Below are 21,983 nucleotides of genomic sequence, written 5' to 3' on the forward strand. Positions count from 1 at the left end.
ATACGATAGATGCCCAGTTTTAACACCGCTGCTTCATAAGGCATAAAAACCTTAAATGTCCAGAACATTATTATATGGAGAATTCTGGACTGGAATACAAGCAGCTATATAACATGCATGGTGTAATATTTGGCGACAGAAGCCGATGGGGACACTAGTGGATCGGTGTGTATATATATTGGCTTAAGTTACAAAAATCTGTCTACAGGAGAGTGACCGGCAAATGTTTTCAGAAAACAGGGAACGCCAGGTATGTTTTAAAAAAAATAAAAAAAAAATTCCACCAGCATCTTGGGGTGGTTACTCCTGCTGTTGAACCTAAAACCTCAATGATGCAAATTAAAAACGGAGTAGAGAACTTAGTAGTGTCTTAAGAGAATTTGAGTAAGTATAAACCTTTTAAGTTCTTATAGCCGGCCGTGTCTATAGAGCAACGCTAGGACACATATAGAGAGCATCGCCTTTAACAAGCCGTTGGTCTCCAGGCTGACCGAGCCACACTGCTCTTCAGAATGGCCTAATGTATCACAACCTCTAATTGTAGAAGGTTTCTGCGCTATAAAGTCTGAAATCTTACCAAGAACCCTGGGAGGATAAACAAGCTCCAAAACTAAAATTCTTAAATAAAAAGGTTTTCATTATTTATCTACAAATCACAGGGACACATCAGCTCTACATTAATGCCTTGTTATAGAAAGTTTGGTAGGTCATCGGAAAAGTGAAATTGTTAACTCACAAATATGATTTAAAATGTATCCACCTTGCTACGGAACGGTTAGCAAATGTAAGTAGAATCGGTGAAAATAAAAGCCATGCGGGGATTACATAGAAAACAATTTTTCAAAGACCATACCATAGTTATATATTAGGTTTTATTCTGTGGCTAGCACAACTAAGCGCAAAAAACATCATAAAAAATATATAACAGAATGTTGCCTTAGCTACATCTATATATTGAAAAGAGACAAATGTCACAACGTTGTGGGGGAAAAAGGCCTGTGTTATAACCTTAACGCATTAATGTACAGAAAAAAAAATATAAAATAAAACAAGGCTCATGCCATATCTAATACAAATTAACTTACAACCAAAGGCTCTCCCTCGTTATAAACAAAAACTGCACACAGAACTAAGATTTTTTTTAAATTTTTTTTTTTTTACTGTTTAGTCAAATTAAATCACAGGGGCGAGCTGGCAATACCGTAGCCTATCATTTTTCCTCTAATATGGAGGACTCCAAGCCAAACCAAAGGACTGACACTTGGGGAAGTAGCACAACCGCCCTCTGGAGAGGGACACCATAGACAATGTTAGTAGTTCTAGGAAGGAGAAGGGAAAGAAATGCCTAACTCAAACAACTATACACATACTAATCTTAACTGGTATGAGGGTCTCTTAGAAGGTCTGTGGCAGGGTTACCGGGGTAGGCCCAAGTGGCAGTTTAGTAAAGATTTGCCCCACAACAGACTCAACTAAAGCCCTACAAGTGGAAATTAGTTTTTTGGGGGAAGAGCCGCATACAAGGTGTCTATCTTTTAGAAGCCCTCGTAATCTTTTTTATCTTTCTTCCCTTCAGCCTCAAAGCTGTCCACTCCGTCGCTGTCACGTCTTCTCTTGCGGTTGTTGTGAACATTGAAGCGCTGGTTCATTTGGGACAGCGGGTCCATGCCGAGTACCTTGTGGATCTGTCTGAATGCAAGCAGCCGGAGTGCAAACTGGCATTGAAGGGGAGGAAAATAAATAAATAAATTCAGGCATTCTACTCATAGTCAAACAGTTTTCAACTATAGAAATCTGCTTCTGTCAATTTAAGAGTCCCCACATTTCTTCAAAAAGCCCTAGTAATGAAAGTCTTAAGATTTAGAATCCCACAAAATCCATATACCTATCTTGGAAGAAAAAAAACAAAACTTGATAGAGAGTTTTCAATATACTGGGCTCGTTCACATTAAGTATTGGATTTGACTTAAGGTTGGAAATCAAAAGTACTTTTTGCAATAGGAATTATACAGAAAGCTACAATGCAGGCCATTCTCCCTTACCTGTGCACTGGAAGTAATATCTTCCCGCTGTTGATCTGTCATTGTAGCCAATGTATCATAAGGATCTTTTTCACATGGGTCCAGTAAACCAGGCCCGCCTGCAAGTCAAACACACAGATCAGCATCTCTATGAAACTGAAGGCGCCCCACTATTTCACTGCGGATAGCAGTTTATATCCGTACGCTGATCACGTTCACACTGACTTCTTACTCAGCACACCTTAGAATTATCTATTGCTTGCCGTGGCTGTGACAGGGCAGACGAGAAGGGCCGTGGAGGCAGGCAGGGTAGGCGAGAAGGGTCATGGAGGCAGGCAAACAGGATGTGCAGACAATCTGCGACCCGTGCTTGCATTGGGAGAACGTTAGAGGCTCTAACAATCCTGTAAATTAACCTATTTGCCTGGGTGAACCCCAAGCAACCACCTTAGCATGTATTCCAACAATCCAGCATGCACAATAATTAGATTTTCTTTGCACTCATATGTAATTAAAGTTTCACCCATAAACACTACTGGACTTTACAAAGGTCGAAAGAGAGATATGCCGAAGGCAATGCTTCACAAGAGCAAGACAGTTTCCTTTTATGAGAAATATATATATATTATATATTATATTATATATCACTTGCCTTTTAAGATTATACCAGACGAAATGCACTCAAAGACTCTTCTTAAAGCATCGCCCGGACTTTGCGGTCCTGAAGAACTGCTGATGGCCTTCTCGACTAGTAACTCCATCGCCTGCAAAATAAACATTTTTAAAAAACAGTGGAATCTTTCAAACCCTAATTAAGGGATACTAAGTGGACAAGCAAAAGATACAAGGGGCTTTTGTATTTTCCCATGTTTTATACCACCGTAATTGTCCTCGCCGTTAAACAAATAAAACGGCTTCCAACGTTGGCTTTTAAGCCTTCAACACAAATTGCAACATTAACCGGAATCCTGCAGGAGTGTTAATTCTCTGAAAATCGTTACAGACACAAAGCAAGGAGCACCTATTTAGCGCAGAAGGTAACGAGATCCTGACACACTTGTACATTAAGTAAATTTGCAAGCTCATACGAGCAGGGCCATCGTCTCCTTGCGCAGCCAGAACGGCTAATGCCATTTTCTATGTTAGTTTGTTTTGGCTCTGCTCTATAATGCATTCTATGGAATATTCTAGCATTATAAAATGTTCTTACGTGCAAAAGCAACCACCATATAACTACTGGGTCACTATTCAGCCCAGAAGAACAAAACTCCATGTCTGTGCACTCTTGTCCGAAGCAGTTTAATTTAATTCAGGTGGCAGTGAGCAAGCTCAAATATCGTGGCCCTCAATGCCTGTTAAACACGACTCGCTGACCGGCAAGCCATTACTTTCATAGCTTATGTTGCCCTCTATAAAACCATTAGTATTTGCTTATTAGACCAAACTGCACTACAGCCAGCTTACCAACGACTGGCATTACATACCCAACTGGGGAAGTCTGACCACGTGGGCACACGCTGGCACAGGTCACGCAGGATACGGATGATTATGACACAGGACTGCAGACCGTTGGCTCTAGCCTTATGTAGGACAATAAAACGATATTAGTTACATCGGCCTGACGTTCACAAAGGACATGTTAAAATACCAAGTCGTTGGAAACCCAACGAACAAGCTTCCAACTACACTGGTATTTCAAAACTTATGCTAGAAAGACGTTGGGTCAATGCGTACAAACTACGTATCGTGAGCTCCTGGAAATGACTGGCAAGAATACATTTGCGAAAAACCTATTAGATAGGTTTAGAAAAACAAAATAAAAAAACAAAACAAAGATATTGCATTGAATGAAACCCGTCGGTAGGGACTGAACGGTTGTCCGAATCTGTTTGGTGCAAATGTTACTTTGCCGTAGCGCAAAGTCACAATATCAAACAGTTTCATTAAACCTTTCACTTCCTACGGTGGAGTTTAAAAAACAGGATAAAAGTTTTAAAAGCTAAAAACATGAAGCAGTTTACGTGTATCCCGTTTATTAAGCAAAGATACTATGCAGCCTTATGGAATATTACAGATCCACAACATGGTATATGATGGGGACAATGGGGGGGGGGGGAATAATGAGCAAGTCTTTACAATTAATGACTACTCAATGACCAGAAAAAATAAAATTAAAAATTAACGAGAAAAGAAATGAAGAAAAATAAATAGAGGACCTAATTTGCATTTAAACAGCACAGAAACGCTAAACATTACATTATTTTTACGTGTAAATTTTTCTGGTCATTTAAATTTAAGAAGGAACATATTACCACGTACAAGCGTGTTAACTATACAACAAATTCACATCGATAGTGCTAATCTCGCATAAGGCTACAATAAGAAAGTAAAATGATGTTGCGAACCTGGAACCACTTAGCGTGGCGTAGAGCAGCCAGAGCGTCAAGGCATTTTTGCCTGTCCAAGACGTCCGGTGGGTCTTTCACCATACCCGAGGTTACATCTAAAATGAATTGAATTGGCAAAGTGCAGTGAGGGACGGGTGTTTGACCAGGCGAGCAAGACACATCTTTTTTATATAGCTTCAGTGTCACACAACCCATTGAAAAGTGTTCAGCCCATTGATGCTGGCATTTAATTAAAAAAAATATATATATAAAAAAAAGAAAAACAAATTGAGGACCCGGGGCACAGAGTGCAGCAAGCTCAAAAAATGAAAATACAAAATAAAAAATTTGCCATTAAGCTGTTTTGTATAATGTATACGAGTCTTATTCTGTCAATGTATTGACAGAACGGAAAACAGAAGGAAGGATGGTTGGCAACAACGCACCAGGACAAAGTACACGAGACAGAGGATGCAGAAATCCACTTTTCGTTATATATGACTCAGTTTAATTACTAACCTGAACTCAGCCATACTACATATATGCACAGAACGGGCAAAACAATTTTGGTAACTTAAACCCCCCTTTATTCCGCCAACATGTCAGTTCGATAGATGACAAAAAGTACCAAGAACAGTGATCTGTGCGGTGGATTTCTGCACCCATTGTATGGATCAACCCCTTAAGTGCAGTTCAAGAACAATTTCAGAAATAAAAACACTTATTAGCTGTAAGCAAGGAGTAATCATTTCTAAAATACCCCAAGGGGTTAATCTCTTCTGCGAAAGAGGAGTGCCCACATTATTTGGTGCGTGAAGCTCACCCTGGTACAAAAACACCAATTATCGGCTTCAATCTCCGGCGCGCGGGTGATGGCTAACCAGAAAATAGTGTGAGCACTGCGTACATTTTAAAGAAAAGATGAGGGGGAGGACCAATAAAAAAAAAGAAAAGAAAAAAAGAAAAGTAGATGTCTGGACTATGCAACCAAACCCCCTCCTCAAACACAATGGCTGGTGTGACACTGAGCTAGAAAGACCTTGGTCAAAAATCCTTCCGATGTCTCGGCAGTAATTCCCGGCAGGAACAAATTCTGTTAAAAAAACGATTTAGAACTTCATAGCTAAGGATGGAGAAACAAAAACAGAGAACAGAATACTTGCTGGTGGTTCGGCAGCAAGGGTTAAACAAATCTCAATAAATCAATCCGAACAGACACGGAGACTGTTAAACGCACAACTATATGAACAGGTTGCGATTAACAGTTCAAATTCAGTTTTTTTTGTGGGTTTTTTTGGTAGGAGCACGCCTCGGCTGAAGAGCTTGCAGATATCCTCGTAGCTGTGCTACCTGTCTGAGTGAAAGCGAGTCACTTTCAGACAGTGGGACACACAATGGGATTGTGGATTAACGAACGGGAATGTTCGCAACAAAGATGTAGATTATAGAAAGAAAATTCTTAAAAATTTGTGTTTTCATTATCGGAAGCATCCGAGATCCAAATCCGCTGCCCAGCTCACTCCAGAGTGCGGCATCGGGACTCCTGATCAAAACCAGGTCAGACAAACGACGGCTTTGTTTCCTTGTTCGGTATTTAGCATGCAAAGTAAACTTAGACCATGTAAGTGTCTTAACGAGCAAATTAATATACAACAGCATAATAGACAGTGAATGGACTCTCGAGTGTCACTGCTGCCCTGATCTAACCATAGCGAGAGGCTGAGCCGGCTTCCAACTCTTAACGTTATCACGGGATAAGTGGTTTCTGGACCAGCTACTGCTCATGACGGACTTTACGGAGTAAGTAGCTTCCTTGATAAACACAGGGTAAGGAAACAAACGTCATTCCATCTGACCTGCGGAGCGACAAACCTGGCTGTATGCAAACGCTGCTCATGCGGTCTTTGGCTTGAAAGCTAGGAAAGCCTTAAAGTTGCAGAACAAACCTTTTCAAGGATGCTGGCAACAAAAGCATTTCATTTAAAAAGATGCAAAATGTTTCCCTCCCCAATTATCAGCTGAAGTACAGCGAGACTAGTCTCTTAAACCTTTCGCAGACAATTCTCACATCGTAATGAGAGTATTAGAAGAAAGGGGAGCGCTGGAGATAAAGCTTCCACGGGGAACGATTAAATAAATCTCGGTTAAATGCAGAATGGAGGAAAAAACCCTGCTTTTCTACACTTTTCATCTCAAATGAATACCCGTGCCAGCACGTTTGCTCAACAGAATATTGTCATCCAAAATTACGTTTCACGCAAACAGCTATGGTATTAAAGATAATGTTATGTTTCTTCCAACCTCCATCTCTCATGTTTTCTTCGCGCATAACAGGAGAGGTCAGTGTTATTGTAACTTGCATTTTGGGCTCCGCACAAGAATTTAAAACAATGGCTGCTTCCTGGAGCGAGCAGATCACCTCAAACTTCTCGGGACTTATTACCTGCAATAAGAAGTGGATATTAGTTAAACGAGAAATCGAAAACTATTTCAAATGGCATAAAAATGACCTTTTGAGTCAAGCTCAGCTTTCAACTACCTAACAGGAAGTAGAATCATTCTGAAGGTCTGAAAACATTACGCAATAATGTTTAATAGTGTTTTTAAGGCAATACTCTTTAGAGTATTAGATATTTAATCTCAAACAGTTAAATCTAGTTATTTAATAGCACTTACTGCCAGCTGCTTGGGCAGGTTTTCAGCTATACGACTCAGCAGAGCTCTAGTTGGTTTCTCGGCACAGAGCAGAACCAAGCTGACGTTCCGGTCCCCGCGTAGCAGCAGTCCTTTAGCGAGGACACCAACGCGCAGAACTCCTTTCAGGGCCCTGTCACAAAACAAGTCACACACATTAGGATCATTTGCCTCAAAAGAGAAACGCAGTATTGCATGAATAATTTAAAATATTTAACACAGATCAATATTAAAATGAAAACGAAAGCAAAAAAGTGACCTTTTAAAAAAAAAAAATCAATGCCATGTAACAGATAAATATGGAGCGACATGAAACACGGGCACAACCCGCGGGGCAGAGAATCCTGACGTATACGCCATGACTGATGCTTTAAATTCTGTGTTTGATACCCAGATTCTTTAAGGGACCTTCAGGGCCCCCTTTAAATATTTACATGAGAGGTTCATCTGAACAGTTTTCCATGCAGGCGATGCTTTTGGTCGAATGCATCTTCTCCGCTGTTGGCTTGCATGGGAGATCCATTGAGCTTAATAAGAGCACCAGCACATACGTCCAGAAAGAGCTCCCATCGATTTAAGTGGAAACTTTCCTACAAGTGACCGGCTGCTACAATCACAAAACTTTAAATCTAAGCCAGACCTTCACATACAGCTGGCTTTTGTGCAGAAACCAAAAAAATAGTTGAACATGCGCAGTCTGGGAAGGGCTAGTGCTTTTCCATTAAACGTCTAACACATAACGAAAAAGATTTAACAAACACATAGCATTACTAAATGAGCTTATATGCCAATTTATGACCATACCTCTCTTTTGTAGGGTCCTTCTTATCATCACTCTCCTTGTTCTTACTCTTGTCTTGGTCAGCCATGGAGTCAGAAACAAGCTTCAGAGCTCTTTCGGTGAGCGACACAATTTTTTGGACAGCCTGTAATTCCTCCTCTGTTGGGTAGATTGTCGCATGTTTGGTCATAACATAACGGTCGTCAGAAGAGTCTGGTCTGCGTAACGGCTGCAAGGATGTTAAAAAAGAATGTTAATGTGCACCTAACATGTAAATCGCATTAATTTATCATGAACCAAAAGCTAGTGGAATTATCTTGTGTTTAGAAGCTATGAAGAGCTCCCGATTTGTTGCAACTATTACACTATACAAGAGGGCTTGTCAGATCATGCTGTGAGCCAGGTGGGGCATAAAGAAAAAAAAATAGAGGAAAAGGTGACTGATAGGAAGAAAAAGGAGCCAAAAGCGATAAAAAAAAATTCTGGCATATATGCTAGTTGGGATAATTTGCTTGCTTTAATTGCAAAGATAAACTGTTTTAACTAAAGACTTTTAATCTTAATGTTATGGCATGACATGTAAATTCTCCATTTAAGCAACTTAATAAAAATTAAATACACGTTTATGAGAGAAACGACACATTCTGAGATATGAACAATCAGCAGAGAGCACTAGGCAAGCAAGCAAGCATTCTTTAACATGCTCTCCAGATCATGACTGAGTCGCTTACTGTAGAACTACTGGGTACCCAGATCATTGGCAAGCAGACAGGACCAGTCTCTGAGAAAGCAACTTAAACATTTTGGTGAAAATAACTGGCTTTCACAAGAAGCCAAATGGTGATTTTACAAAGAAAGTTACAAAGCATTTTAAGAAATATCAGAAAACCAACTTACTGCTGGCCCTTGAGGCTGAGGTGGCATTCCCGGCCTAACACCCAGTAATCCTGGTGGCCCAGGAGGACCATGAGGATAACCTCCATCCGGTACCCTTCGTCTATCATCCCAGTGATGTTGCTCTTCCTCCATCCGCCGCCAATACATATCCTCTTCGTATCGTCTGAAAAATGGAATTGTGATCCTTGTAGTTACTGTAAGGTCTATCACAGTTTATCAAAAGCTGTCGGCTTACATGTTTTACAGTAGCTGCTGATATTTTCAAATATTGTTTTAAAAAACGGGTAGATAATTTGAAATTATATAGCTTGGGAAATAAGTAGTTCAGTGTAAAAATATAAAGATGCTGTAAAAAAACCAAAAAGTGTAACCAGCGTAGCCACAGCCTAGCCATCACTAGATGAGCTCCATTAACCCCTTCAATCGCCTATAGACGTCCGGGACGTCCAAAAAACGCCCACTAAGAAACCCCTATGGACGTCCCGGTACGTCCAGCGTCAGGAACACATCCCTGCCGCTGCACGGGAGACCAGGCTATCGTTTGACAGCCTGGACTCCCCACTGACAGCAGAAGCCGGCTTTCTGCTGTCCGATCGCCTGTAACAGCTTCCGGCATGAAAGCCGGTAAGCTGTTACACTGTAAACTGCCCGATCGCGCAGTTTCAAACACGCGATCAGGCATTCCCTGCGGGGATATCCTGCCCTCCGATGAGGCACAGAGATGCTGCGATCTCTATGCACGTCTGTGAGGACCCGCATAGAGATCACAGTGTGATCGGTGCAGGGGGATCGCGGGGAAACCATCTCTCTCACTCCCCCTCCCGTCCTGAAACAGAAAAGCTGAAAAAAAACAAAAACGGTTAGTCATTTAAAAATATTAAATAAATCATTAAAATATAAATAAATAAAAAATTATAATGTGAGCTGTGATGTCATTGTGACATCACTGGCATGTTCAGGAGGTCCCTAGGAGGACCTCTAACCATTACTGTGTAAAAATAAATATATATAAAAAAAAAAAGAATTAAAAAATTAAAAAACCTTACTTCCCATTGCCGTAGCATAACATCTAGCCAGTATAACCCTCCTGCCCCCGTTCACAACCCCCAAACCCGTTAAGCCATAGGCATAAAAATTATACAAAATTGTACACCTAATAGTATGCTCCCTGGTGCTGGGAAAGTCTGGAAAATCTATATAAATTAGGTGTTTCTGAAATCAGGACACCTGAATTGATAAACTTGGAGGGGATTTTCCATCACTTTACCTAAATTTGTGAGGATTCAGAGGGAAAATGTAAAAAAAAATTAGTTTATTTTTCTAATCTTCGTTAGTTTTTACTAAATTTCTCATTCTAACTTTTCAGCTAATCATCCAACTACGGTATCAAACGAAAGCTCTATCTCTCCTTGAAAAAACAATATATAGTTTATATGGGTACACTATTCACAGGAAAAGAGAATCATCGCTAAACCAACATACTGCAAAAATGGCAAAATTGCTCTGGGCTTTGAGGTACCAAAAATTGAAGGGATTGAAGGGGTTAATACAGTGGGATCGCCGAAGAGAGCAAACAAAATGTGTTGTCGGCCTTTGGTTCTGCAGAGACGCCACAGTTCGGTCGTCTGTTACGATGTGTCTTATTTGTCGTGTATTACCCCAGAAGTTGGAGCGCACCCAGGAAACTGTATTGAGGGATTACACTCTGAAAATGCTACTTTTCCACACAGTTAAATTATAAAGTTTATTTCAAGGATACCTCATTTCCATTCTCCATCGCTCTTCTTCCTCACGCCTTCTCCAGTATTCTTCTTTCTGCATTTGTTTTCGCATTTTCTCCTCCTGAATCTTTCTGGCTCGAATGCTCGGCTTTACTTCCACCTGCAATTCTGGATTCACTTTTTTCTGTCGAAAAGAAACAAGATACCCTTTAGGTTGGCACCTTCCAGTGATGAATACATTTATATTATTTGGACCGCCTAAATATTTCAGAGAGCACGAACACGCGCAAAAAACACATTCAAGAACTCTTTAGAACTAACCTTGTACTGCAGTCTATGTCTCCGTCCTTTCAAATGCATCTCCTTGGCGTTAGGATCATTGAAGCTGCACTCGCAAAGCTTGCAGTGAAAACGGATAACTTTTCCTTCATCGTTTCGAACCTGCGGCGTTACAGAAATAGAACACTAAACGCACGTGTCTGAAATACCCGTCTGCTCTTCTGGTGTCAGTTTTGGAAGTAAAATAAGTTCATATGCATGTCACTCAGTTCTACACTTGCTGGCCTTCCAGTTTTTAATACATCAAGAGTATCTCTACCCATTTCAGTCACGTTTGCATTAGTTTGACCACTGCCATTCAGCTGAGTGCCTACATGTAGAGACTAAAGTAGGCCAGAAAAACGAAAAGTAACTGCTACAAATCATTCTAAATGTGATTCAACATAAAGCCACAACGTGCTACTTACTGAAGTATGAAATACTTTTTTTGGCCTAACATTCCATTTCAAGGATGAGCTTGAGGCTGCCCATGTCTTACACGCACGTTTTGTGGTTAGCACTGATTTTGACTCGGTAAAGGGAGGATGATACTCTTGAAAGCTCATTTTTAAAATAGAATGTCAGTCCAATAAAAGTATTTCATACTGCAATACTCAGAGAGAGACTGAGATCTTTCATTCCTTTCAGCAATGTGAGAACTTAAGATATTTTTGGGGTCCTGGCACAGCACACAAATGTTGCTACCTTTACAAAACTTGATTCAATTGAATTACATGAAGATATTTAGCATACCTCCTCAACGTAATCATGGCCAACAGGCTGCACGTCGCTTTGCAGCGCTGCGAGTGTCTGCGCGGCCTCAGACATTGGGTCAATCTTTGTTTCTTGCGGCTGCACCGTGGCAGTAGTCACCGGCTTTGTGTTATCATTCACCTTGCACTCATCTACTTTATTGCCAGTCGACTGCAGCTTGTTGCCACCTAAAAAAAAAAGTCAAATTTTACTGTCAAAAGAGATTCCAATGACAAATATTGATGAACGGGGAACATTTGCCACAATGATCACATGGTTATCTTCCAGGTGTTTTTTTTTTGTTTATGTGTTTTGGTACACACTGTAGCATGCATTGTGGCACTAAAATGACCGATTTTGATACAAACAAGTTGACTTGCCTACAAACGTAATTTTTGGCGTGGTAACTTTCTTCACGATACTGCTAGAAGACAGAGCGGAGGCCTTGCCACTGCTTGTGCTCAGCGAGGAGCTGGAAGAGGACGAGAGCAGTTTCACAGTAGACGCGGCGACAGAAGAATTCCCGTTAGCGTTTGAACTGCCCAAGGAGGCAGATGGTTTGGAAACAGCTGCTGAGGTTACAGACTGGCTGACAACATTCGGCTCAGTTGATGGAATGGGTTTGCCCAGTTTGGTGTGCAACTTCACAACCTTAAGAGAAAAACAAATTAGGAAGTGGAACAAGAAAACAAATAAAAAGTATGCAAGACAAACTGAACACAAATGTAATTTTATAATTCAGGATAAACAGGACAGAACAAGAAAGTGATATTCAAGCTTATATAAGTAATAGACAAAACACCAATAACTGGGAAATGATAAAAGGCGTATCCATCTGCATTGATGACATTTGCTGTACTAACTAAAAAGTGTCTATAACATTGTTGTAAATAGTTTAACACGGCTAATTTTATGTTAATGTGCCAGTGTGCTCGTGAACTTACTACAATAAAGGAAGGGACATCAAGAAAGTGATGGGTTAATTTTACATGATTACCAAATAAGCTACCGTGTTTGTATGCGTCATCTCCCTGCTGGATTGAATGTACTCCCAACAGCAGTCTAAAGAGAAGTATGTGAAGATAATGCAACACTATGGGTCACTCAGCAATCCAGCAAGTAAAGCTATAACAGGCCTGGATTGTGTACTGCACACCGATAATACAATGGAAATACAAATACATTTGGTGGCAGAAAAAGGGCAGAAGAGCGCTGACAGTAGCCAAGCGGCAGGGAAATGGACTGTCTGTCATGAAGAAATGACATGCAAAGAAACTGTCTTCCGTTGCATAATCCATTCTCCCAGCAATTCACTTTAGCAAACGTGTTCCCCTCGCCTCTGCAATAGGATGCAGAGCCAGTGATCTGGTTTGTAAACAGATGCATGAGAAAGATGAAACGAAACCTAAAGTACTATGTGTTCTGATCACCATAAAACAGCCTGATACAGACAGAAGAATGCGTCATACGGCAGCCCACAGGCTCTGAAGGCTGATCAGCCTACGTAGCAGTTGTTCTAACTAGGAACACACATTGAGTGTTAGCACAATGGCTTAATCATCTAGTTAAAAAGATGAAGCCATCCCCCCCAAAGGTCAAATCTTTCACATAACCACTTTTAAAAAGGGATGGAGATAAAAGCATGATTTCCAGTTACAGTATTCTACATTAACTTACAATGCAGATTACACGTTTCCGAACACACGAACAGCAGATGTACAAACCTTCTGGTGCTTCGCCCCTCTAATGTGAGCCGCATAGGCATCTGCCCCTGTGCAGGAAACATCGCAGAGCTCACAGCGAAGCTGGTTCTGGCTCCCGCGGACAGCCGTGTTACTGCTGGTTGTGTTCTGAGAGGCCTTTAAGGCTGCTTCTTTTTTCTTATGTTTCTGGCCTTCTAAATGCTCTTTGTACGTCTATTAAAATGCAATGAGAAAAAGTAGTCATATACAAATCCGGTATAGTACAAAATGTTTAGAATTGATCTCATAACTCTCGTAATCAGAAGGAAAAATACGCTTTTTACGTTTTTTTTTTACACAGCAATCCGTACAAATGTAGATATGTTGGATACGTATATAATACGGTTTGTGCTGGGTAGTAACAAGCAGTGAAAATGTTTTCTACTGCCTTTTAGTCCACACAGCAGTTTAATTTAGCAAACCTATTCCCCTCACTTCTGCAATGGGGTGCAGAGCCAGTGATCTGGTTTGCAGACAGACGGGGTTAAAACATAGCAAGTAAACAGGACTGGTACCCATGTCTGGAAATGCCCAAGAAACATGTAATTATTATAACAATATCCAATGAAGAAATACATTGCTCATCCGATAAGGGCTAACGCGTTTGAAGTGCGGCTGACCAAAATCTGGCGCATGAGAGTATAGTAAGCAATAGTTGGAACAAATTCTGGCAACGATTCAGATACCGTGTATGTAGCAATGAGCGCAAACTGCCCATTAAGCACACTTGTCTCTCCTGTAGCGAGGAGCGGATTCCAAAGCGGCTTTAGATTATACGGCTGGCATACAAGTCATTACAAGGTGCCGACGACAACAGCTGCTTGGAAACACAAAGGCGAGCTCAGAAGACACTAGATGTTTAACTTTTTGTACAAAAAAACTCACCGACATTTGTACCACCATAAAGCCCGGGCCTCGTTATCTTACATGTCATACATTTGACAATGGGACAGCAGTGGCCATATTTGTTTTTACATGCATGAGTGACACGCGGTTACAAAGAAACACTACTTTATTATTCTACTGACAGGCTGCTGCGTAAAAATAAAACCAACTACACGTTCAGATGCCTATAAAGACGCAACAAGGATTAATCCGCACAGGAGGCTTTAGTGCGAGCCCACTCCGCATTTACTATAATCCTTTGCATATGTACCTGCGGTCCAGCACAGCTGATCTTACACACATCACAGTAGTGGATCTGAGGTGGTTTGGGGGGCTGTTTTGGTTTCAGTTGCTTATTCTGAAATTGAGGCTTTTTCGTAAAGTTGGTCCCGGTCCAGGCGGCGGTGGCTGCTGCTGCAGCAGCTGCGGCCGCTTGCTTCTGTTGTTGCTGCTGCTGCTGGTAGTAAGAGGATGCAGCTGAATACACCGCGGCTTCATAGCCAGAATACGTCGCACCTGGAGATACAAAGTAAATCTTTACCCAACAATGTTACACCAAGCATGGGGCAGGACAATTAAGAATGGGAGGTAAAAACAAAACAGGTTTATAGCCTCATTTTACAAAGCATATCTGCATAATTGAGAAGATATATTTTGCTTTGTCTCCCATATTAGTATACATATACACACACACACAAAAAAAGTACATACATACATTATACATACATACATACATACATATATATATATGATCCATATTTGGAGTCGGGAAGGAATTTTCCCCCTGGTATGGGGCAATTGGCATCTGCTTCATAAGGGTTTTTTGCCTTCCTCAGGATCAACACAGTAGGGACACAATATGTACCGTATTTGCTCGATTATAAGACGAGGTTTTTTTCAGAGCAAATGCTCTGAAAAATACCCCTCGTCTTCTAATCAGACCTCAAATAGAGTCTGATTAGGAGACTAAGATCCAGATCCCCCGCACCGCTGCAGGGGACCTGGATCCTCCTGTCTCCCCCCCCCCACACTTACTTACCGGTGCTTCCTGCTGTATTGCCGGGGCAGCGGGTTGACGTCTACGCGATCCGCGTAGACAACGTCCGCTGCAGCCGGAAGGAGGTGTGGCTAGCAGCGGGGGTTGTCTGCGTCCGTCGCGGATACCTTCCCCGACTGTCAGAAATCAGAGTTCCCCGCACAGGTGCCGGAACTCTGATCTCTGACAGCCGGGAAAGGTATCCGCGACGGACGCAGACAACCCCCCGCTGCCAACTCCACCTCCTTCCGGCTGCAGCGGAAGGAGACGTCAACCCGCTGCCCCGGCAATACAGCAGGAATTTGGAAGCACCGGTAAGTGTGTGTGCGTGTGTGTGTGTGTGTGTGGGGGGGGGTGTTAAATGGGGGACATAGGGCATTTCTGGAATGCCTTATACCCCTATATGCCACTCTGGCACTTAGGGGGTTAAAAGGCATATTATGGGGCAGAGTGGCATATAGGGAGTTATAAGGCATTTCAGGAAGCAGAGTGGCGTTAAGGGGGCATTTAATAGAGCACTCTGCCTCCTGAAATGCCTTATAGAGTGCTCTATACAATGCCTTTTAACTCCCTTAATGCCACTGCCTCCTGGAATGCCTTATACCTCCCTATATGCCACTCTGCCCCATAATATGCATTTTAACCCCCTAAATGCCAGAATGGGATATAGGGGTATAAGGCATTTCTGGAGGCAGAGTGGCACATAGGGGGTCAAAAGGCATACCATGGGGCACAGTGGCATATAGAGGGTTAAAAGGCATATCATGGGCCACAGTGCCATATTGGTGTGGCAAGCCTGGGGGCAGATGTGCGTAACTGGGGGACAGGTTGGAAAATACAAGGAAATAAAAACAAAAAAAATATTTTTCTCAATCATAGCTTTTATTTAAAAAAATAGTTTACATGAATTAACATTTACTGGTAAAACTTTTTTCCTTTAGGGTCGTCTTATATTCAGGCTTTTTCTTTTTTTCCTATATTCAGATTTTGGGGGGTCGTCTTATAATCAGGGTCGTCTTATAATCGAGCAAATACGGTATATAGGTTGAACTCGATGGACTTTGGTCTTTTTTCAACCTTATTAACTATGTTACTATATTAGAGATTTAAACAGAGGAACGTACCGGAATAGGTAACAGCTGTATTACTGTAGGTGGCGCTTTGGGTGTAAGAGGGAACCACGGTGGCTGCAGCCGCGACAGGTTGCACAGTGGAGGAAACGGGATAGATCGAGAACGTCGTGGTGGCCGGACTAGGGTTTGCAGGTTTGATGGCTGTCACTTGCCGAGTCTGTTGCGCTTGAGTGTACTGAGCAGCACCCTGGCTGTAAGCAGCCTTGGGGGCAACTGGAAGAGACAAGGCGAAAGGAGCTGGTACATAGGAGGAAAAAAAAGATGTGTTGCAGAAGAAAACAATGGGATTTAGTTAGAGTTCTGGGTAACAGTTCACTTAATTTATATTCTTAACAGCTTCTACAAATATTCAGGTGGTCCATACTACACCGAAAGCGGTAAAAGAAAAAAAAAAAAAGTTATTTTACAAGAACATTTTTATAAACTCAGCATTATGAAAAACATAGCAAGGATGTATCAAGAACCACATTATATTTTTACATTAAAATGTCAGATTTGTTTCTGGTATTAGAATTAGCTGTTTATCATGTAGAAACGGCACTAATGTATCATGGCTACCAGCACAATGACATGCCAACTTGCCAAGGAGGCTAATATGGTATATCACTAAAAGAGGGGGTGACTTTTTTGTTTCTCTATGAAGCACATTGACATGTATCAAATCTAAACATTAAGAAAAACAACCATTTGTTAAGCTATAGTGTTTCTACCACTGGGTGGCTGCCACTATCTCTTTACAAAGTAAACAAGTTTTCGATCCAGTTGGCAAACGCTCCAAGCTGCTGGCATCCTACTGGGCGCCTCCGCAGCGAGAGAACAGTTTTCATATCGCTACAGAGGACTACGTAAAACAGTAGAGTATTCGATAACAGAATAGCATAGTTTACGTGGGGACCTCTAACCAAAATTCTGAAGGCCCTCATGCCCAACAGATTTACAAGGCGAGCCAATGCTTCATAAAATGAATGTTTAAGGTGAACTATAACGGCAAACCCCTAACTCAGGGCTTGGCAAATTTGTTGTGAATCTCGGCGCCAGCTAAAAAAGTTAGGAGCCAGGATTTTTTTTTAAACTAACAGTTGGTCAGGAGTGATCCGATCATCACCAGCCCACTTACTAAACTCACTTTCAGGTCAGTGCTGTTTTTTTTTTAATTTTTTTGATAATATATATATATATATATTTTAATTTTTTTTAACGCTTTCAACGCTGATGTTCCATTGAAGCACAGCATTGACTGATATTTAGTCCCCACAAGCTTGTGGGGACAAATGTTAACCCCTGCAATGCCACGAATGTGTTATACACAATTGTGGAATTGAAGGGGTTAACGCTGCACTGTCGCTCTCATGGAGCGGTCAGGCAGCAGGGGGGTGTTGGGGCTGGTCTCCACACTCATGTGGAGACCGAAGAACCCTCTCCCCTGTCCCTGAAGCTGCCTCTGGCAGCTGGGACGCAATTGCTGGTCTATAGACCAGCCATGGCAGGGGGAGTCTCTGATGACTGCTGTAGGCTTCCATGCCTACAGGAGACATCAAAGGGCTTGGGGGGGGGGGGGGGGCTCGTTTTTGCTGTTGCTGGCCTGCCTGGGCTTCCAGGCAGACCACCAGCAGCAGAGCCCCGTACAAAACTGGAATTAACCCCTAAAAAATGCCGCATTGAAGGGGTTAACGCTGCCCTGTCGCTCTCATGGAGCGATCAGACAGTAGGGGGATGTTGTGTCAGGTCCCCAGGGACCCAATCAACACTGAACCCCCTTTCCTGAAGCTGCCTCTGGCAGCTGAAAACGCTATTGGAGGTTTTCCTGCAATCGCGGTTTCAGCCTACAGGATCACTCCGTGGGAGGGATCTCAGGCTCGGGGCGGGCTCTGAGTGGCTGTGCTGTCTGCCCAGACTCCTGGGCAGACTGCAGCACCAGCGCCCCCGCATGGTGACGCGTGGGCATTTTTTGTGGATGTAAGAGGCTGACAAACTCCTAGGCGCCAGGACAAAATTCTGAGTCGCCATGGCGACCTGGGATTTGTCGAGCCCTGCCCTAACCGAAACCAGCCGTGAAAGACATATCTCCAGCTATTTTACATCAGGTTAGGTGAAAAATATCAGTTTAATAATCGGTGGCAACCCGGACCGAGATTATATTCCCTTTAATAAATTGGACAAGGTTGTAACTCATAAGACGTGCAGGACATGGCTGTGTAAACAATGGATTGTTTACTAAATATCAAGGGAATATTTTTAATAAATTCCTACAAAAGTCAAACAGGAATAGGTTAATCCTTTATTTTATTGACGTGGGATGTATTCAGTCTGCTTTTATTAATCCATTCCAATCAAGCTGTTCGACGGACACTAAATTAAAGCATGGGCATGGACCCGTGACCTGACATGCGTGTTTCCACAATCCATTTAACAAGTGGGGACACAACATGGTACAGTATCCAAGCATTATATCAACATATTATAGAGCAGCATGAAGCAAGCACATATCCAACAAAATCTCTGCACAGTAAAATGCATATAAAGACTAAAAATACTTAAAATATAACAAAACGACAAAGCGAGCAGGACATACAGAATTACTAAATCCTCTTAATTATACGCCACTATGAAGTGTTCCAAACCAGGCAAAAGGTTTAGAAAGAAACGAAAATAAAATGGATCGCATACCTGTCTGATAGTAGGATTCTGCCACAGATGGTTGTTGCTGTGCAGCTACAGCTGCCGCAGTTGCAGTTGGTTGCTGGTAATATTGTTTGCTGTCGTACGCTACGGCAGGAGCCGTGGATCGGACATAAGAATATGAATCCTAGAGAGGGACGCGGTGCAAACCTTAATTACAGTGTACTGAAACAAGTCAAAACAAAGCTTTGCAATATTTTTATTTTGTCCATCTCGTCATACTAACAATTGGCTGTCTAAAACCACCATTATTAGTTCAATTAAAAAAATAAATAAAAAAGAAAAAGAAAAATGTGTTCGCAGCACAAGGAAAGCCAAACCTATGTGCAAAATCTGAGCATACAAATACAGCAGTATTGTACAAAACGCACAAACCTGGTAATTTTGTGTAGTGACCGGAGGAGGGGGCGGTGGAGCTTCCTGCTGCCTCTGGGTATAGCCGTAGTCTGTTGCCGAATGTGCCGCCGGGTATCCCCCGTAAGCTGCCGTAGCTGCAACCGCCACAGGCGCAGGACGAGCAACAGCAACTGTGGCTGCTGCCGGAGCATAGGCTGCCGTAACCGTGTGAGCAGCTACTGGAGCCTGGTGAACCGTGTAGCTCGCCACTGTAGTCGGATGGGAATAAGCTACACCTGATGCCGGCTGTTGGCTACAAATCAACAAAGCATTGGGAACAGATTCACGGACTGCAAAATCAGATCATATACAAGACATGCAACGGTTGACTGTATATCCCCAACATTTATTGGTAACAACACAAAAGATACTAGGAGTTTTTTTTTTAAAAGAAAAATGTTTTTGCCCATTTGTGTTCTTTAATGAAATTCTAGAACTAAGTGTGTACACCAGATTGAGGATTTGGATAGCCAAGCACACTCAGGGCCAGCAGCAGGAAACATTCACCTGCTCCATAACAAGGTGATCACTGGGTATCTCTACTGAACATCAGGGTAGCCTCCGCTGAGAATCAGCTCCTTTCTTACTACCAACACTTAGTGTTGATAATTGTAAAGATTTCAATGATCATGTACACATGATTTTACATACTGTACATTTAACTTAATAAAATAATTTAAACATATGTGTTGAAGGACCCCTGTGATGTTTAGACATTTATGTTCCTTTAAGACATGATTTCATCATCATCATCACCCACCAACCCCTGTATAGGATTAGTTGTATAAGTTTGTACTGAAACAGAAGTTGCGGTCAAAACAATATGATTTTTTGCCCATACACTTCCATCATCAGAGTTAATTTCGCAAACATGTTCCCCTTGCTTCAGCAATAAAATACTGGGCTAGTGATCTTGTTTGCAAATGCCTTTCCTCCTGGAAATGTTAAACTAACAGTCTTCACATGCATTTTGAAAAATAAAATGACAATACCTATACTGGGCAGCTCCTCCATGGGCAAATCCAAAGTAGTTGCCAGTAGCCATTTTGGCTTCTTCACCCAGCCGGCTGGGCACTGTGTATTTAGAAATAAGAAATGCAAGTTTTAGGTGCAATTACAGGAGACAATCAGCAAGTATAGATTCAATAATGACAATAATACCCATTACCCCCCCCCATCTGGCATTTACTGGATAAATGGCAAATGCACATCGACAGGATCATATAGACAAACATACAGAACACTTACCATAGGTGAAGGAAACCACTGGACATATGGGAATCATGAGTTCTTCCTTACGTTGACCGATAACAGAAAATCAGAACCTGGTCATACCGCACACAGACAGGCGTGTGAATTCAACGTTCCCCTCCGTACCTGCGGAGACATGCACCATTTCCCTTAAAAGCAGAATCACACAATGCCTTTTACACCCACAGTTTAATCAGCGCGGTTACCATGGCATCATAAAAAACAAAGCAAAAAAAAAAAACACGGAGAATGCTGTATTTGCGTCTTTCGTGTTCTCACCCCAGCCCACAAAAGAAAAGTCCCACCGCGCAAGCTGTTTCCAGCAAAGGCACCAAATGTTCAATTCTAAGCCAAGATGTAGATGGAAACCGAGCGAAACACGAGCGCATCTTAAGTCAGATCGTGAATAAAAATTAAATTACTCTCAAAGAGCTTAAGGAACATATGGGCAGGAAAGGTCACGCGAGGAAACCTGGGCTTTAGTCGCCTAATGAACCAGAGTTCTAGGACTGCAATCAGGATCCTTCTAAGTACTGAGATAAAGCTCGTTAAGGTCTGCAAAGGTTATGTTTATATCGACAATCCCCAAAACAAGCCAGAAAGGGCCAAGACGGACGGGGGTGATGGCTACCGAGAAAGACGGTCTTCAGGACTTGTCAATGTAACCGAGTCTTGGGTCGGGTTGGGGGCCAAACAAACACGCTTGTATCCCAGATCCACAGACCCAGTTAGACCGGGGGATTTAATTCATCTCGGCCCCCCAATGAGTATACCACCAAGTCACGATAAGGGTTATAATGAGGCAGCAAAACGTTTAGGCAGAAACGAGCAACGCGAGCAGCCTTTGCATCCGTATGAAGATGTATTAAATGCAGCAACCGCAACAATTACTGAAATCATCGCAGCGGAGAAATTCACTTTAAGGACTATGGCTCCTAAACAGATGAATGGGACGGTTTGTTATCTTTCCCGATGAACCCCTTCTCGGCTCCTTAAATAATTCAGAGCGGCTCTTAAATCCTCCCGAGAATCTGCCCTCATAACGGTGCCTATTGCACCGACACAAACGGAAATGTTTAGAAGGATAGAAACAAGTTACCCACCCACCGGTCTCCATAACGGCGGCAAGAATTGCTTAACATTTCCTTAGATATATACGTTCTTTAGATATACGTGGAGAGACTGGCCGAGTGAAGCACAGGGGAACCTATGCAACTACATGCCCTTCGCTGCCGGCCCGGCACCAACGTACTATCTGAGCATTAAAGAGGGAAAGTGTTTGTTTGGGC

General features: G+C 42.2%; 1 protein-coding gene and 3 non-coding genes across 5 annotated transcripts; all 4 read right to left on the reverse strand.

The window, feature by feature from the left end:
* Positions 1–1,535: 1,535 nt before the first annotated feature.
* LOC149284244 (zinc finger RNA-binding protein) lies at positions 1,536–20,728 on the reverse strand. 2 transcript variants are annotated; one of them, XM_089496988.1, is made up of 20 exons: positions 20,692–20,728; positions 20,436–20,517; positions 19,423–19,696; positions 19,036–19,174; positions 16,360–16,581; positions 14,471–14,715; positions 13,297–13,488; positions 11,953–12,223; positions 11,573–11,760; positions 10,823–10,942; positions 10,540–10,685; positions 8,781–8,943; positions 7,907–8,112; positions 7,085–7,235; positions 6,710–6,851; positions 4,427–4,524; positions 3,506–3,601; positions 2,674–2,785; positions 2,043–2,140; positions 1,536–1,715 (listed from the first exon to the last, which is right to left on the reverse strand). In XM_089496988.1, the coding sequence occupies exons 1-20, from the start codon at positions 20,726–20,728 to the stop codon at positions 1,536–1,538; spliced, it is 3,162 nt and encodes a 1,053-aa protein (XP_089353114.1). The 2 variants fall into 2 exon arrangements, with proteins under 2 accessions (XP_089353114.1, XP_089353113.1); XM_089496987.1 differs by having other exon boundaries at positions 11,941–12,223.
* LOC149284245 (small nucleolar RNA SNORA66) lies at positions 12,817–12,948 on the reverse strand. Its single transcript, XR_016277861.1, has one exon. It is a non-coding gene; the product is annotated as a small nucleolar RNA SNORA66 (small nucleolar RNA).
* Positions 13,659–13,788, reverse strand: LOC149284246 (small nucleolar RNA SNORA66). Its single transcript, XR_016277862.1, has one exon. It is a non-coding gene; the product is annotated as a small nucleolar RNA SNORA66 (small nucleolar RNA).
* LOC149284247 (small nucleolar RNA SNORA66) lies at positions 20,232–20,366 on the reverse strand. Its single transcript, XR_016277860.1, has one exon. It is a non-coding gene; the product is annotated as a small nucleolar RNA SNORA66 (small nucleolar RNA).
* Positions 20,729–21,983: the final 1,255 nt, after the last annotated feature.

This window comes from Sceloporus occidentalis, unplaced genomic scaffold, assembly GCF_023333645.1.
Source record: "Sceloporus occidentalis isolate IW3139 unplaced genomic scaffold, rSceOcc1.0.p SCAF_97, whole genome shotgun sequence".
Lineage (NCBI taxonomy): Eukaryota > Metazoa > Chordata > Lepidosauria > Squamata > Phrynosomatidae > Sceloporus > Sceloporus occidentalis.

What these genes read in the sequence shown, in the direction of transcription:
- LOC149284244 (XM_089496987.1), bottom strand. Translation starts at nt 20,728, where the DNA reads ATGATTCCCATATGTCCAGTGGTTTCCTTCACCTATG. An exon ending in TACAGCTGTTACCTATTCCG is followed by an intron (nt 14,716 to 16,359) that starts GTACGTTCCTCT and finishes TTGTATCTCCAG; the next exon opens with GTGCGACGTATTCTGGCTAT. An exon ending in TCAGCTGTGCTGGACCGCAG is followed by an intron (nt 13,489 to 14,470) that starts GTACATATGCAA and finishes GCATTTTAATAG; the next exon opens with ACGTACAAAGAGCATTTAGA.